This window comes from Bufo gargarizans, chromosome 3, assembly GCF_014858855.1.
Source record: "Bufo gargarizans isolate SCDJY-AF-19 chromosome 3, ASM1485885v1, whole genome shotgun sequence".
Classification (NCBI taxonomy): domain Eukaryota; kingdom Metazoa; phylum Chordata; class Amphibia; order Anura; family Bufonidae; genus Bufo; species Bufo gargarizans.
This window is the reverse complement of record NC_058082.1, coordinates 282,695,274-282,709,869: the sequence shown is the minus strand read 5'-3', so window position 1 is coordinate 282,709,869 and position 14,596 is coordinate 282,695,274. Positions and strand designations below refer to the sequence as shown.

The window sequence follows — 14,596 nt, the reverse complement described above, 5'->3', positions numbered from 1 at the left end:
TGTCTAAACAATAACTTTTCTCATTTATTTATTTTAATTTTTTTTTACTGATTGGGTGAATCAGCCAGACATAGAGCACCTATTACATGTGGGTAGACAAGTGAGCCACTATACTATTTTATACCTAGACTTCTTTAAATTACACTGTGTCAGAGGTCATGTGCACATATGTTCTCGAAGAAGCTTCTATATATTATTCAACTACTACTATGTCAGTGTACATACATGTATACAGTGTAAAGTATATTTCTAGTAGCCTGTCACTGCATTGTTATGCTGAGACTCGAGAACTTTCTATCACAACTACTTGAGTTATTTCCAGTTATAGCTCACTCATTCCAACTTCTAAAAATAAACTCTGGAGTCTCCATAAAACAGCTGCACCCTCCAAATGCCAACAGCAGACTGAGTTCCACACAGAGCACAGATAGATTGTCTAACTGGTCAACGAGCAAAGCGAACAAGAATGTCTGAACGTAGAATACCCTTTACTTTCCTCCGTACCCCTAGCTGGGAACCATTCCGGGACTGGTATCAAGGAACCAACCGATTGTTTGACCAGTCATTTGGTATGCCAAGAATACCTGAAGACTGGTACCAGTTGCCTAGCACTAGCTGGCCAGGCTATGTCCGTCTCTTTCCAAGTCAGTCATTAGATGCTGTACCACCCACTACGCCAGCTGTAGTTCTTCCACCTGCTGGCGCAACTGTGCCTGATTTTCAAAGGGTTCTAAGTCGGCAACTCAGCAGTGGAATCTCTGAGATCCAACAAACATCAGACCGCTGGAAGGTCAGTCTGGATGTCAATCATTTTTCTCCTGAAGAACTGGTTGTGAAAACAAAGGATGGCATTGTGGAAATCACAGGTACAATGATACATATTGTGCTTTAATTACATATCTATAACTTGTTAAATGAATAATATGCATGAATACTCAGAATTCAAGGTATTAAAAACATTTTGGGGGAGATTTATCAAACTGGTGTAAAGTAGAACTGGTGTAGTTACCCATAGCAACCAATCAGATTCCACCTTTCATTTTCCAGGGAGCTTTTAAAAATGAAAGATGGGATCTGATTGGTTGCTATGGGAACTAAGCCAGTTCTACTTTACACCAGTTTGATAAATCTCCCCCTTTCTGTTCTTACTTGCACTAAGATAGGTGGAACCTAAAGAGTTAATCTGAAATCTCATAGCATGTTTCTATGTTTCTAAAAGTGAAATAATTATTCTATACTCATGAAAGCCTGCTTGGTTATAGGCTCAAAAGATGCGAAATTCAAACAGAGTGAGTTACTACTGTATATGTAGTAATCCACCAGGAAACACATAATAGTATGTATGGAAATTTTGAGGTATAGTAATGTGTTTGGTACAGGAGTTTTACTTTTGATATACTATTTTTACTTTAATTGCAAATAACATAAAAAGGGTGACTTTGCTATTCTAGAGTGCTACACAAGAATCTTGAATTTGTAAACATAGATGATCCCTACCCCCAAATCATCATAATTACAGGGAACCCAACCATAAAGAGACTGCATAATACCACCATAGAGTAACTGGAAAACTTCCCTACACTGTGACCAGATAATACAACCATATAGTGACAAAACAATAGCACGATAAGGTACGTAACTGGATAACATCCCAACACTATGACTGGATGACTACAGCATACTATAACCAGGTGATAGCACCATACCATGACTGAATAATACAACCAAATGCAAACAAAAAGTTGAGCAAGGTGCACCATGTGCAAAAACAATTAAAGACAAAAGGCCCTAGGACCATTGGTGGCTGCTCACCAGATTTCCACTGGATTGTAGGTGTAGTGCTAGAAAGCAACCAGAGAAAAGTCCAAGATCCCCTCCAGAAGTTTCTCGGTCACACTGACACTCCAGACAGGAGCACAGAAATACAATGAGGAAATAGTGGGGGGGAAAGGGGGAATGATACTCAGCACTATACTTAAGAAGAGATCATTTATAAGGTAAAAAGATAAAACAAGGGAGCAGGGTCATTTGTTTCAATACAGTTTCATCTCGTCAGCAGATCCAGGTGGGTCTGATGAAGAGGGGAGACCACATTTGAAATGCTTTACCTTGTTTCCCTTGTTTACCCTGTTTACAGAGCCATACGTCCAAGTGTATATGTAATACATTGTATAGTACAGTAGGCCACATATTTCCTACATGCTTCGAGTATGAGGAGGCATACGCAGGTACTGTAAAGCCCCATAAAATTCTATAGTCGCTGTATTGCACTCTGCACAACTCGAAAGCTGTAAAATACTGCCATTAGTAAAGCAACTAGAAGCCTACTAGTTATATTTCTTAAAGTATGTATTCTAGCTCAGCATTAAGCCAGGCATCAACACATAAATAATGCACAAAGCCAAGTAACCCTTTCCTATGTGCTGTATACTGAAATATTTGCTGAGAGCTTGGCCAATGCATTTCTACCACTAGAGAGATAGGTAATTTACTGTATAACCACCATATCCTGTAATGACTATCACAAAATATGTCATATTAATGCACCACTGCTCTGTGTTTCTTATCTGTCCTTTTGAGCCTATTTTGCTATGTCATTGTTGCTCCCATATTCTTGACCTCAGCTTTTCTACAGCCTTAATATCTGCCCCATCTTCCTAGTTAACCACTGTTAGCGTGCCTCAGCTGGTCTTCCAAAATGTGGTTTTAAATCAGTAGAAGACCTGCATGGAACTTGTGTTGATGAAGCAATATGAAAGCAAATATGCCAGCAATGCGCTTTCAAGAACAAGAGATCTTCAACTGTTCCAGAATGAAATAGATGGTGGTGACGTAGGAATCAGACTATCACTGCGGAAAGCAGAGTCACCTCTCACTTCACGATCTACATAATGCAAAAGTCACCTACCAGAAGAATAATTGGCTCTATGCTTACACCAATCATGACTGTTCTTTCTAGAAGAAAGGAAGGATATAAACTGCAACTACAGTGATTTTGTAATGGATAGCACTGGCTCCGCACATTAAATATTAATCTGACTTTTAGTTGGCTTTTAGTCTATAATGCAGGGAGGTGATGTTTATTGTGAAGCACTACGTATAATGGTGTAAAGAGGACATGCCTTTATAGCAATGCATGATGTAGTTAACCTGTACCCCAGGGCTGATTATTCCCTCTCATACTGAATAGGGTTGAGCTTTAACTGATGCCATTGTATATTATTGTTGATATTTTAACATAAAAGATTCATTTACTATGGGATAAGATGGTAACACGGATTTTGGCATAGCCAGCTCTAGCTGTATCAATTATACAGCAACGTATCTGACCACAAGAGTTAAAAGATTAACCTATTCCTTTCTCGGTATCATAAATGTTAGCTGTTTAACCGGCAAGTGACCTGAGTCATCAGTATATAATTCTTTAACTTGGTCATCAAGTATATATAGCAAATGTATTCTTTTAATGGAACATAGAACTAACCTGACAGTATTTTCTTTGCATTTTATATAAAATACTTGCTTTGTGCCACCGATCTCATTATGGTCCACCTAAATTCTCTTTATATGTCAGCTGTTAATACATTTCATTCTTTTAAATTGTTTTATAGTAAATAGCATACACATAAAACAAAGTAGAAATGCCATGTACACAATATTAGAATGTCTTTTCTATGTAAATACAGGTACAATAGAAAGCCCTGGTGGTTAACAAAATTCATATATTTTAATACCGTAAAAAAATAATAAGTAGTATTTTTAGACCATGTTAGTACTACTGTAGCTAGTAGGTCATTCGGGAGAGTAGATATAGTAAGTGATACATACATCTTGGAGGCCCATACATCTTGGAGCTTGTAAGCTAATTGCAGACATATTGTAATATCACCAGGCTTAAAGAGGTATTCCGGTTATATTAAGTTATTAAGCCCCAGGATAGGGGATAACTATTAGATCAATGAGGGTCCTACCACTGGCATCCCCTCCAATCATGAGAATCTGGGCCTCATACCTCAAGAGTCCCCTGAAATTAACAGAACAGCTGGTCAGTCATGTAGTCAGCCACTTCATTCATTTCTATGGGCGTTTCAGAGATAGCCATGTACAGCGCTTAGCTGTCTCCGGAACTCCTATAGCAATGTGCATGCCTGACTGACTGTGCTGTTCGTTTCTGAGAGCTTCAAGGGGTTCAGGGCTCCCATTCTCGTGATTGGTGGTGGTCCCAGCAGTAGGACCCTCCCAATCTAATCCTATTGGATTCTAATCCTGTGGATAGGGGGGTAACTTAATATAACTGGAATACCCCTTTAAGACTTGAGTCTATATCAGTTTTACAGGACTGGCACATTTTAGGAAATTAGGACACTGCCACAGATTCAGACTATACCATTGACTCTGCCAACTAATATAATATACTGTGAATATCAGAAGGAATCATGATTATTTATGAGGACAAGATACAGTATATAGGATATGCTATTATTTTCAATCGAAATGTATCTTTACATCTGCATATTCATTATGTTCACTTTTATGATGAAATGAAATGATGATGATAACATATTTGAAATCTTTTAGGAAAGCACGAGGAGAAACAAGACGAACATGGATTTATTTCTAGATGCTTTACCAGAAAATACACGTGAGTATATATATATTTCTATTTCTTGGAGGGCCCGACAACCATTCCATCAGAAAATACTGCTTTCCAGAGTTTGTACAATGACGAGCTATAACTGAATAAATAATTACAAAATAGTAATCTAAGGTGATCACAGCACGCTATCTATTCTGGCTGATGTGGGTGCTCGTCAAGGGTGTGTTCCTGGCTCCACCTCTTGGAACTCAATTTGTATTAAACAATTCAGACAGCACATACATTTTTGTTATGCTTAATTAGTCTTTATTTAGCCGGATATGGTGGTACACTGAACAACGTTTCGGGCAAATTAATTGCCCCGTTATCAGGCAAGCGTGCATCCACTTGACAGCAGGGAGAGCACTACGGCTCTCCCTGCTGTCAAGTGGACGCACGCTTGCCTGATGAAGGGCATTCAATTTGCTCGAAACGTCGTTCAGTGTACCACCATATCCGGCTAAAAAAAGAATAATCAAGCATAACAAAAATTAGTGTGCTGTCTGAATTGTTGAACAAATAATTATGCAATATATGATATACTGTACAGGTTATGTGATTTAAATGGTCAAGAAAGTGATCAGTCTCTGTGAATCTACAAGAAAACCATCATATTATTTCTAAATTCTATGATTCTCAGGAGTCCAGTGGGCAGTCTCATCAGTAACTGACAGTCTTCCCAGTAGGAGTGTGCATGCACAGAGAGAGTTCAGTCGCGAAATAGGACCAGCCACTGGACTCCTAAGTATAGAAAGAGCAAGGCTTTATGAATAAAATACAAGTTATACTCAGTCTTCTCTCATAAAACTATAGATACATCTGCTCACGTCCTTCATGCTCTATAACATAGTACCTGCAGATCAGATCATATTTTTCAACTCTATTAACTGTAATGACTTAGACCATGTATATTAAAACTAATAATAGTAGTAGTGCTTCTTCACTATGGACTCAGAGTGGACTGGTCTTGAGAGCTTGGTTTCATTTATGGGCAATGAGATTCCATTACAACAGTTCAATTTATGAAGCCCTCTAATCTTTTGATCTGGAGGCTACAATCAATTGGCCTAAACTACAAGGTCTCTACTCTCTTTGGAAAAAATACAGGATACAGGCAGACTGTGACCAGGTAAACTGTGAGACATCCCTATTTCAAGATGTTACATTTTATATACACCCTGTTGAAAGAACATACCCAATGTTTCCAGATAAAATGACATATTTATGGGTCCACAAAAATCGGATGATGCCCGTGTGCCCTCTGCAATTTGCAGAGCGGAACAGGAGGCCCATTATAGAAATGCCTATTCTTGTTCGCAAAATGGACAAGAATAGGACAGGACTTTTGCGGGGACACGAAACACAGCAACGGATGCGGACAGCGCACAGAGTGCTGTCCGCATCGTTTGCGGACCTATTGAAATCAATGGTTCCGTATACGGACCGCATGCAGAATGCAGAAAACAGCCGTATACGGAAGGCATAATACGTTCATGTGAATGAGCCCTTAGTCAGAGAAGTTATCAGCTGACAGCTATTTTTCGTGCAAGCCTAGATTTAGATGGCCCCTTTCAAAGCCCCAAAGCTGAAGATATGTCTGGTTCTCTTCAACTAGATAATGTACTGCAATTCTACAGAGACTGAAATTTCCAGTGGAGGATCTCAGATAATATTTTGTCACTCACTGTCATATGGTGTTCAATGTTAGATTCCAAGTACAAAGAGAGATAAAGTGTTTTGCCTTAGACATAAGAGAGAAGACACATGGGAAACCAGCCAAGGAACCCATTAATGTTCATTCTGATTCTATTCCACACTAACAATTAACCTGCTGGTGAACTTGTCTTCATCTTGAGTTGTATTGTTGGCTACCTTCAACATTATGGATAACAATGTATATATATAGTTTATGGCAAGAACTTCACACATGAACATCCTGGGAGGCAAAGATTTGTATGAACAGTTGCACATAATATTCATACATATGTCCAAGAGACTGACAGTTGCAAAGCCAAATCAGCTTCCCTGTTATTAGCACATGGAATGCGGGGAGATGAGCACCTGTTCTAACCCTGGCACTCAGAGCTGTAACTTCAGGAGGGGGGATGCAATTATATGTTTAGTTAAGGCTCAAGGAATGTGTAGACAGAGTCTTAAGGTGGCCATATTCTTTAGATTAATATAGACCAAATTCCATGATTTCAGCAGGATCGGCCAACCATCTTATGTGTATTGGGTGTTCTGATTCTTTCCTAATGGTAGATGTAGGAGGGAAAAAGGGTCTGACATATTGGATTGTAACCTGCCAGATCCTTTTGTTCTCAAAGGAGATAAGCCAACAGAGGTGTCTGGCAGGAGCTTATTCACCTCTCCCTATTATATGGTGATTGAAAGAAATAGATTTTGGCTGAACAAGCACTTGACCAACAGCTATCTAAAATGTATGGCCTGTTTTAGTATGCATTCCACATGTACTCCAAGTAAACAAATTGAGAAGTCTCTGTATCTGCAGTGCCCATGATCTTCTGATCTGTACAGGTAGAACTTGCTGCTTACTGTTTTATTATTGACTCCTATGTATAAGTATGGCTATATAGGGCATTTGGCAGTCTATATAAGAAAAACACTATAGAGATATGCAAATTTATTATCAAGCACAGACCTTCTTACGTGATATTTAAAGGTGGACATTCAGTTTAAGGCAGTGCTCCGTGTCTAATAATCAGCATTAATTGGGATTTCTTTTTGTAGTCTTCCCCCGAGTGTCGACAATTCTGCCGTGACCTCATCTCTTTCCCCTGATGGGATTCTGACAGTGGAGGCACCACTCCCTAAGCCAGCAATCCAGTCTGCAGAGATCACTATTCCAGTAACTTTCCAGAGTCAAGCTCAGATTGGCACACCCGACACCAAGAAAGCAGAAGAAGCTGGCAAAAAATGAGACGCTGAAAGATCAAATGACCGGATTTCTTTCACTGGTTTCTGTGTATCACCATGTGTTTTTACCTAAATAATGCAGTTTTGAAAAATACATTTTGAAGCAAATATGACATCTCCTTTTCTTTTTTTTTCAATGCAAAAAGAAACAGATACATTTTATCAGAAAAAAGATTCGCTCATCTATAAACATGAATGAGCACCACAAACTTGGTGTGAGAATGTGAACAATATAGCAAGAAACAATCCAGCATTTCTTCACATTGGTATGAAAGTAGCCTCAAAGGGGTTTTCCGGTAATAAATTACTTATGCCTGGTAGGCTGCTTCATCTATTGAAAAAGTTGCGCCTATCTACCTCCCACAGTTCCGATCCTGCATGCTGGCTTCCCCTTGTTCAGCTTGCTTTCTTTAGGCCAAGTTATGGAAATGGTCACGTATGCTGCTGCAGTCAATGACTGCCTTCAGTGGTGACATGCCAATTGGGGAAACCTCACCACTGAAGCCAGCCATTGGCTGCATTGTTGCACATGACCATGTCCATACCGGGCAGGAAAAAAACAAGCCAGGGACCAGAGGATGGACAAGCGGGAGCCAGTGCTCAAGAACAAATTGCCGGAGAAGAGGTAAGTAAGATTCTTTCAATAGGTAAGGTAGCATAGGTAAAAAGTCATTAATTTCTGGAAAACCCCTTTAGCCCTACTAGAAGACATGGTTCTATCTATTCAGAACACGCGTACATCCACTTTGATTTGAATTGGTGACTTGGTTGTTATTATTCCACATGCTGGACATATCTTCAATAAGGTCTACAAGGTTATATGTAATGGTGGATTTACACCACACAATTGGTGGGCCAATTATCAGGAGCAAACGTTACTATGAACACTTGTTCCCGATAATAGGGGTTTTCTGGTAATAAAGGGGTTTTCCGGTAATAAATTACTTATGCCTCGTAGGCTGCCTCATCTATTGAAAAAGTTGCGCCTATCTACCTCCCACAGTTCCAATCCTGCATGCTGGCTTCCCCTTGTTCAGCTTGCTTTCTTTAGGCCAAGTTATGGAAATGGTCACGTATGCTGCTGCAGTCAATGACTGCCTTCAGTGGTGACATGCCAATTGGGGAAACCTCACCACTGAAGCCAGCCATTGGCTGCATTGTTGCACATGACCATGTCCATACCGGGCAGGAAAAAAACAAGCCAGGGACCAGAGGATGGACAAGCGGGAGCAAGTGCTCAAGAACAAATTGCCGGAGAAGAGGTAAGTATGATTCTTTCAATAGGTAAGGCAGCATAGGTAAAAAGTCATTAATTTCTGGAAAACCCCTTTAGGCCCATAGTTCTACTATCAATTAGATGAAACAGTAGCTTGCATATGCAAAAAATAAATAAATAAAGAACTAATAGGAAGATTCTTCACAAATCAGTTCTGTGCATATTGGGGGAGAGTCTAAAAGCAAAAGGGCCCTTGTTGCCCATAGCAACCTATCAGCTTTCTTTTTATGTTCTAAACTTGAAAAATGAAAGCTAGGCTGTGATTGGTTACTATGAATAACAGATTGTTTTTCTTTTAGGCAGGTCATACTGTATGTTTAGAAAGAAAAAAGGAACGGCCTACCAGCCTACCTAAGCCTTGGTAGCTGCTAAGTGAGGTCAGCTCAGAGCTGGGCATAGGGCCATCAAATGTGGGCAATAGGAAAACCTGATAATTGTCACATTAAAGAGCATACAGTGTAACCCCTGCACCATCCTGAACAATACAGTATAATCCCTGCACCATGCTATGTAATATACAGTATAATCCCTACACCATGCTGTACAGAATACATTATAATCCCTGCACAATGCCGTACAATATATAGTATAGTTCATACACCATGCTATACAGCATAACCCCTACACCATGCTGTGTAATATACATTATAATCCCTGCACCATGCTGTATAATATACATTATAATCCCTGCACCATGATGGGTAATATACATTATAATCCTTGCACCATGCTGTACAATATACATTATAATCCCTGCACTATGCTGTACAGTATACATTATAATCCCTGCACCATGCTGTACAGAATACATTATAATCCCTGCACCATGCTGTACAGTATACATTATAATCCCTGCACCATGCTGTACAGTATACATTATAATCCCTGCACCATGCTGTACATTATACCTTATAATCCCTGCACCATGCTGTACAGTATACATTATAATCCCTGCACCATGCTGTACAGTATACATTATAATCCCTGCACCATACATTCTTGAACACTGCATTTCAAAGGAAATAAAGTGTATTGTCTCTAGAGCCTTTATAATCAATACCATGGACAGTTCCTGATTCCTATATCATATATATCAGATAGCAAAGTTATGAAAAATCCCTTTCACACATAAAAACTTACAATTACTTGGCTTGGCCCTTGGGGATCTCGGACGCCACTTTAACGCTTTGGCTGGGGGGCAAGGTCTAAGAACATGCCGTTTCCTCCTCTTTTGCCACGCTGCACATGTTCTCCTCTTCCAGTAGCGGCAGTGCATGAGGAAGGAGGCGGGGCCAGCTTGGATCACTGCACAGGAACTTCCTGACACTGGATAACGTCAAGACATTAAGGGAACCTGGGACAGTATGGTGGGTGCCTGTTCCGATTTATAGGGCCACCCACTACAGCAATGCACACGGTGAAAATTGTGTTCATTGCCAGGGTGGGCTTCCCCAGAGTACGGAACAGGCATACACCATTACATGAAGTCCGGACTGCGGCAGTGAGTGGGCCTGCAGAGGTCCTGAGTGGAGGCATAAAGGAAGCTGTGCGGCCGCGCTCCCGCGCAGCTTACAGGGAACACTGCAGCCTACACTCTGCAGTAGAGAGAAACAAACATTATTTATCTGAAAAACCATCAAACATATGAGAAAACAACACAGCTTTTGACTGATATTCTTACATTAGGCACCTATAGGAATATTACTATAGTCTTGGTATTGGGTTTTTTGTACACGTTTGTACAGAGTTTGGTTCTTTTGACCTACTAGAGGACATGGTTCTATCTATTCAGAACACGCGTACATCCACTTTGATTTGAATTGGTGACTTGGTTGTTATTATTACACATGCTGGACATATCTTCAATAAGGTCTACAAGGTTATATATAATGGTGGATTTACACCACACAATTGGTGGGCCAATTATCAGGAGCAAACGTTACTATGAACACTTGTTCCCGATAATAGGCCCCTGTAAATGTGCTGCCAATCACCCAAAAAAAGAGCATACACTCTTTCATCATTAATCATTGATGCAGCACATTAACCCTTTGAGCCCCAGATTTTTTATTTATAATTTTTTTTTCATTTTTGCGTTTTCATTTTTTTACTTCTTGCTTTCCGGAGTGATAACTTATTTTCCCGTTCATATAACCATATTTGGGCTTGTTTTTTGCGGGATAAGTTGCACTTTCTAATGCCACCGTTTAATATTGCATACAATATAGTGGGGATCTGGAAAACAAAAATCATATGGGGTAAAATTTGAAAAAATGCAATTCCACAATAGTTTTATGGGGTTTTATTTTATGCTGTTCAGTATGCGGTAAAACTGACATGTTACTTTTATTTTTGCGGGGTGATCTGTACTTTTTATTGATACCATTTTGGGGTGTGCATGACTTTTTGATCACTTTTTATAACTTTTTTGTGGGAGGTGAAGCAACCATTCAGCCATTTAGACATTCTTTTTTTGTTTCGCCATTTGCCATGGGATAAATATTTTAAGATATTAATAGTACAGGCATTTTCACATGGCGATGCCCATGATGTGTATATATATATATTTTTTTTATATATATATATATATATTTTAATTTTAATTTTGGGGAAAGGGGGTGATTTGAATTTTTATATTTAAAAAAAAAATTAAATATTTTTAAAAACATGCATTAGCATTGGAGTCTATAAGGATTTTACTATGTTCCTATGGAGTAGCTTCTGTTTATTCGGGAGGACAGGAGCCAGAGAACATCTGGAACTGCACGCTTTTGGGTTTTTGCTCCTCCAGATGTTGTGTTCACATTTGACCACAGCATCTGAGGAGTTAAAGGCTTTAACTGAGGAGTTACCATTACCATTAGGCCCGGGTGTCTGCTGTGTGAAACAGCAGGCATCTGGTTTCTATAGCGCCTGACCGCTCAGTAAAAATTTACCCTAGTGGCAAGTGATTGACTCCACAGTCAGCCCAAATGGGGTTGTCTTCTGCAAGACCTTTGGAGCCCATTCTGATATTACAACCTTAGCCCAGTTAAGGAATAATTCACAAGTGAAACCCTGGTTAGATACAAGGCTCAAATACAGTGTAAATATAGAGTAGTTATTAATACAGTATGTGTATATGTACATTTTGAGGTGTTATTCTTGTAAGCTCAACCATTTGGGCTCTACACTTCTTTGTTCTATTTCTACCACAAGTGAATGCTTCTTCCTTTCAGCCATGGAGCAGATATAGTAACTGTTATGGTTTGCTTCTCTGTACATCAAGGCTGCTCTTCCTCCTGAGAACTGGGCAATGTTTTTTAGTGATGAAAGCATTAAAGGAAGTATGTCAGCAAGTTTATGGGGTGAGAAGCCAAGGCATACTAGAGAGAGGGAGATGTAGGTTACATGAAGCAGAAATTGATGTTTTCATCCTCCGGTGTCAAGACCGCAACTGCATAGGCAACAATATCACTATAGTCCATGTCCTGGGTTCCTCGCACTGAATGCTTCCCAGTCCTTTCTCTGTGCTCTTTGACATATCTAGTGTGGTCCGATTAGAAGCTAGATAGGCCAACATTTGCAACAACACCAAGATTGTCTACTACAGTAGATATAAAGACAATTATAACTGTAGCAATAGCAGTCAGCTGAATTCTTGTTCGGCCAGAAGCTATCTCTCCCAAATCCCCCTCATAATACATGACCGCCTGAGAGCAGGGTAAACCGTTGCAAGACACTTCTGCAGGCAGCCTACCTCCTGAGAGCGAGTATGCTGAGAAGAGAGTCAGTGTTATGAACCGTGGGTGTTAAACCACTGCACCAATCAACAGATTTGACTTTGGGCTAACACTAAGGGCATTATCCTAACAGTCCTCTGGTTTTCAACCCTTAAGTCCTTTACTGGGAACTGGACTTCCCTGAATGGACTTTTCTGTGTGGTTGACAGGGGTCAGAGACACAGTTCGGGGCACCATAGGGTAAGGCAAAATCATAGACAGGGGCAGGCTGAAGTCAGGGTAGGCAGAGTACATGCAAATCTGTGAAACAAGTCCAAGGACAGAGCAGGCAGCAAAGGGTTGATATTGTACAATAATCAGAGGTTAAGTCAAGCAGCGGAAAGTCAGGAAACAGGCAGAGATTGGTACACAGGCAGACAAGCAGAACAGCATACCTTTGCATTGAACTAGCAAGCTATATTAACCTTTCCCACAAGGAGGCCTTAAAGAGGTTTTCATGGAGTTTTACACTGATCAACTATCCTCTAGATAGGTGATCAGTATCTAATCAGTGGGGGTCCGACACCTGGGACCCCCGCCAATCAGCTGTTTAAGAAGGCACCGGCACTCAGAGTAGTGCTGCAGCCTTCTGTCAGCTTTCACATTAATTGGTCACATGGCCTAGGCACAGCTCATCCTGATTGAGGTGAATAGGGCTGAACTCCAATACCAAGCACAGCTGCTACACAATGTATGGTTCTGTGCTTGGTTTGCAGAGAGCGGGAGCACAGCTGATTTGCCGGGGTCCCGGTGGTCAGACATCCACTAATTAGATACTGATGACCTATCTAGTTGATAGGTTATCAGTATACCCAGAAGTGACCAGGCTTCAGGGTCTGCATGCTGGCCCTTTAAGAAGCTTGTGCCTCCTATAGGCAGAAAGGAGAAGACCTGGTCAGCAGGAGGCAGGCTGCTGCCTACGAGGGGAAGACACACAGGACTATGGTACAGGAGGTCAGAAAAGGGGCAACGGGTCCGGTCTGCTGAACCAACAGCAAAAGCAAAGTGAGTGGAGTGGTGCCGTGCCCTGCCTAGAGTATCGGAGCTATGGCGGGAATGGACAGCCAATGTAACAGTCAGGAGATACCCCATACACATTAGATGGTCGACTAGTATGAAAAGCTTTACAATGGGTACACTAAATTATAGGCTCATTTTGACCTACAATCTAATCAACAATATTAGGGGCATATGTGTGGCACAGACTGTAAGTCCTAAGTTGGTGAAGAATGGTGAAAGATGGAAGTCCTATGTAAATTACTGTAGAGTTTCTATAGAAGTCTATGCGACTTTTATCCTGAATAGGTCACTCTGCTTTTCAGTGGAATTTTTCCAGATGCAATTTACTATCTTTACCAGTTGTTGTATTTATATGTAGGCAATCATTTCTGTGCTACTGTGCTGGGATCACATTACATAAGGCTAAGTTAATGAAAAGCAATATAACCGAGAGAAATATGTGTATAATAGAAAAACACAAGAAAAAAGAAACACAAACATTCAACCTCATCATCTAGTATCTGATTTGGATAGTGTAAGTTACCTTATACAGTACTTCTAGCTGTAGTCTTTTAGACTTGATGCACCAGCATGCATCTTGAGCAGGCCTAGGACATTGGGAAGGTGGAGATCAGCCATATGTCCATTCCCCATGGTGTCTACAGGGCATCAGCATCAATACTGGGACCATAAACTCTGCAGCATTTTACTATATAATTATAAATAAAGTGCCTTTATGCATCATTATCATCCTTTTTTTAGTTCTGGTGGATTGTTAATGTCTATAAATTACAGAAGGTAATGGTTTTACAGGCATTATTTTTGGGAAATGACTTGATGGACTTTTAGACAGTCTGTGGTAATAGCAATCAGGCCTTCTAAGTCCTCTACAAGTACACATTTCTCTTGGAGTGACTGTAATGGGTGTTGTGACAAGCTACTCAAGTGTTTTCCATTGCTTAAGTCTGGTGAGGAAGTACCAGGGGA

At 40.3% G+C, this 14,596-nt stretch overlaps 1 protein-coding gene across 1 annotated transcript; it reads left to right on the top strand.

The window, feature by feature from the left end:
* The first annotated feature begins 393 nt into the window (after positions 1 to 393).
* Positions 394 to 7,681, top strand: HSPB1 (heat shock protein family B (small) member 1). Its single transcript, XM_044287629.1, has 3 exons — positions 394 to 866; positions 4,579 to 4,642; positions 7,388 to 7,681. The coding sequence occupies exons 1-3, from the start codon at positions 467 to 469 to the stop codon at positions 7,575 to 7,577; spliced, it is 654 nt and encodes a 217-aa protein (XP_044143564.1). The 5' UTR covers positions 394 to 466; the 3' UTR covers positions 7,578 to 7,681.
* The last annotated feature ends 6,915 nt before the right edge of the window (positions 7,682 to 14,596 follow it).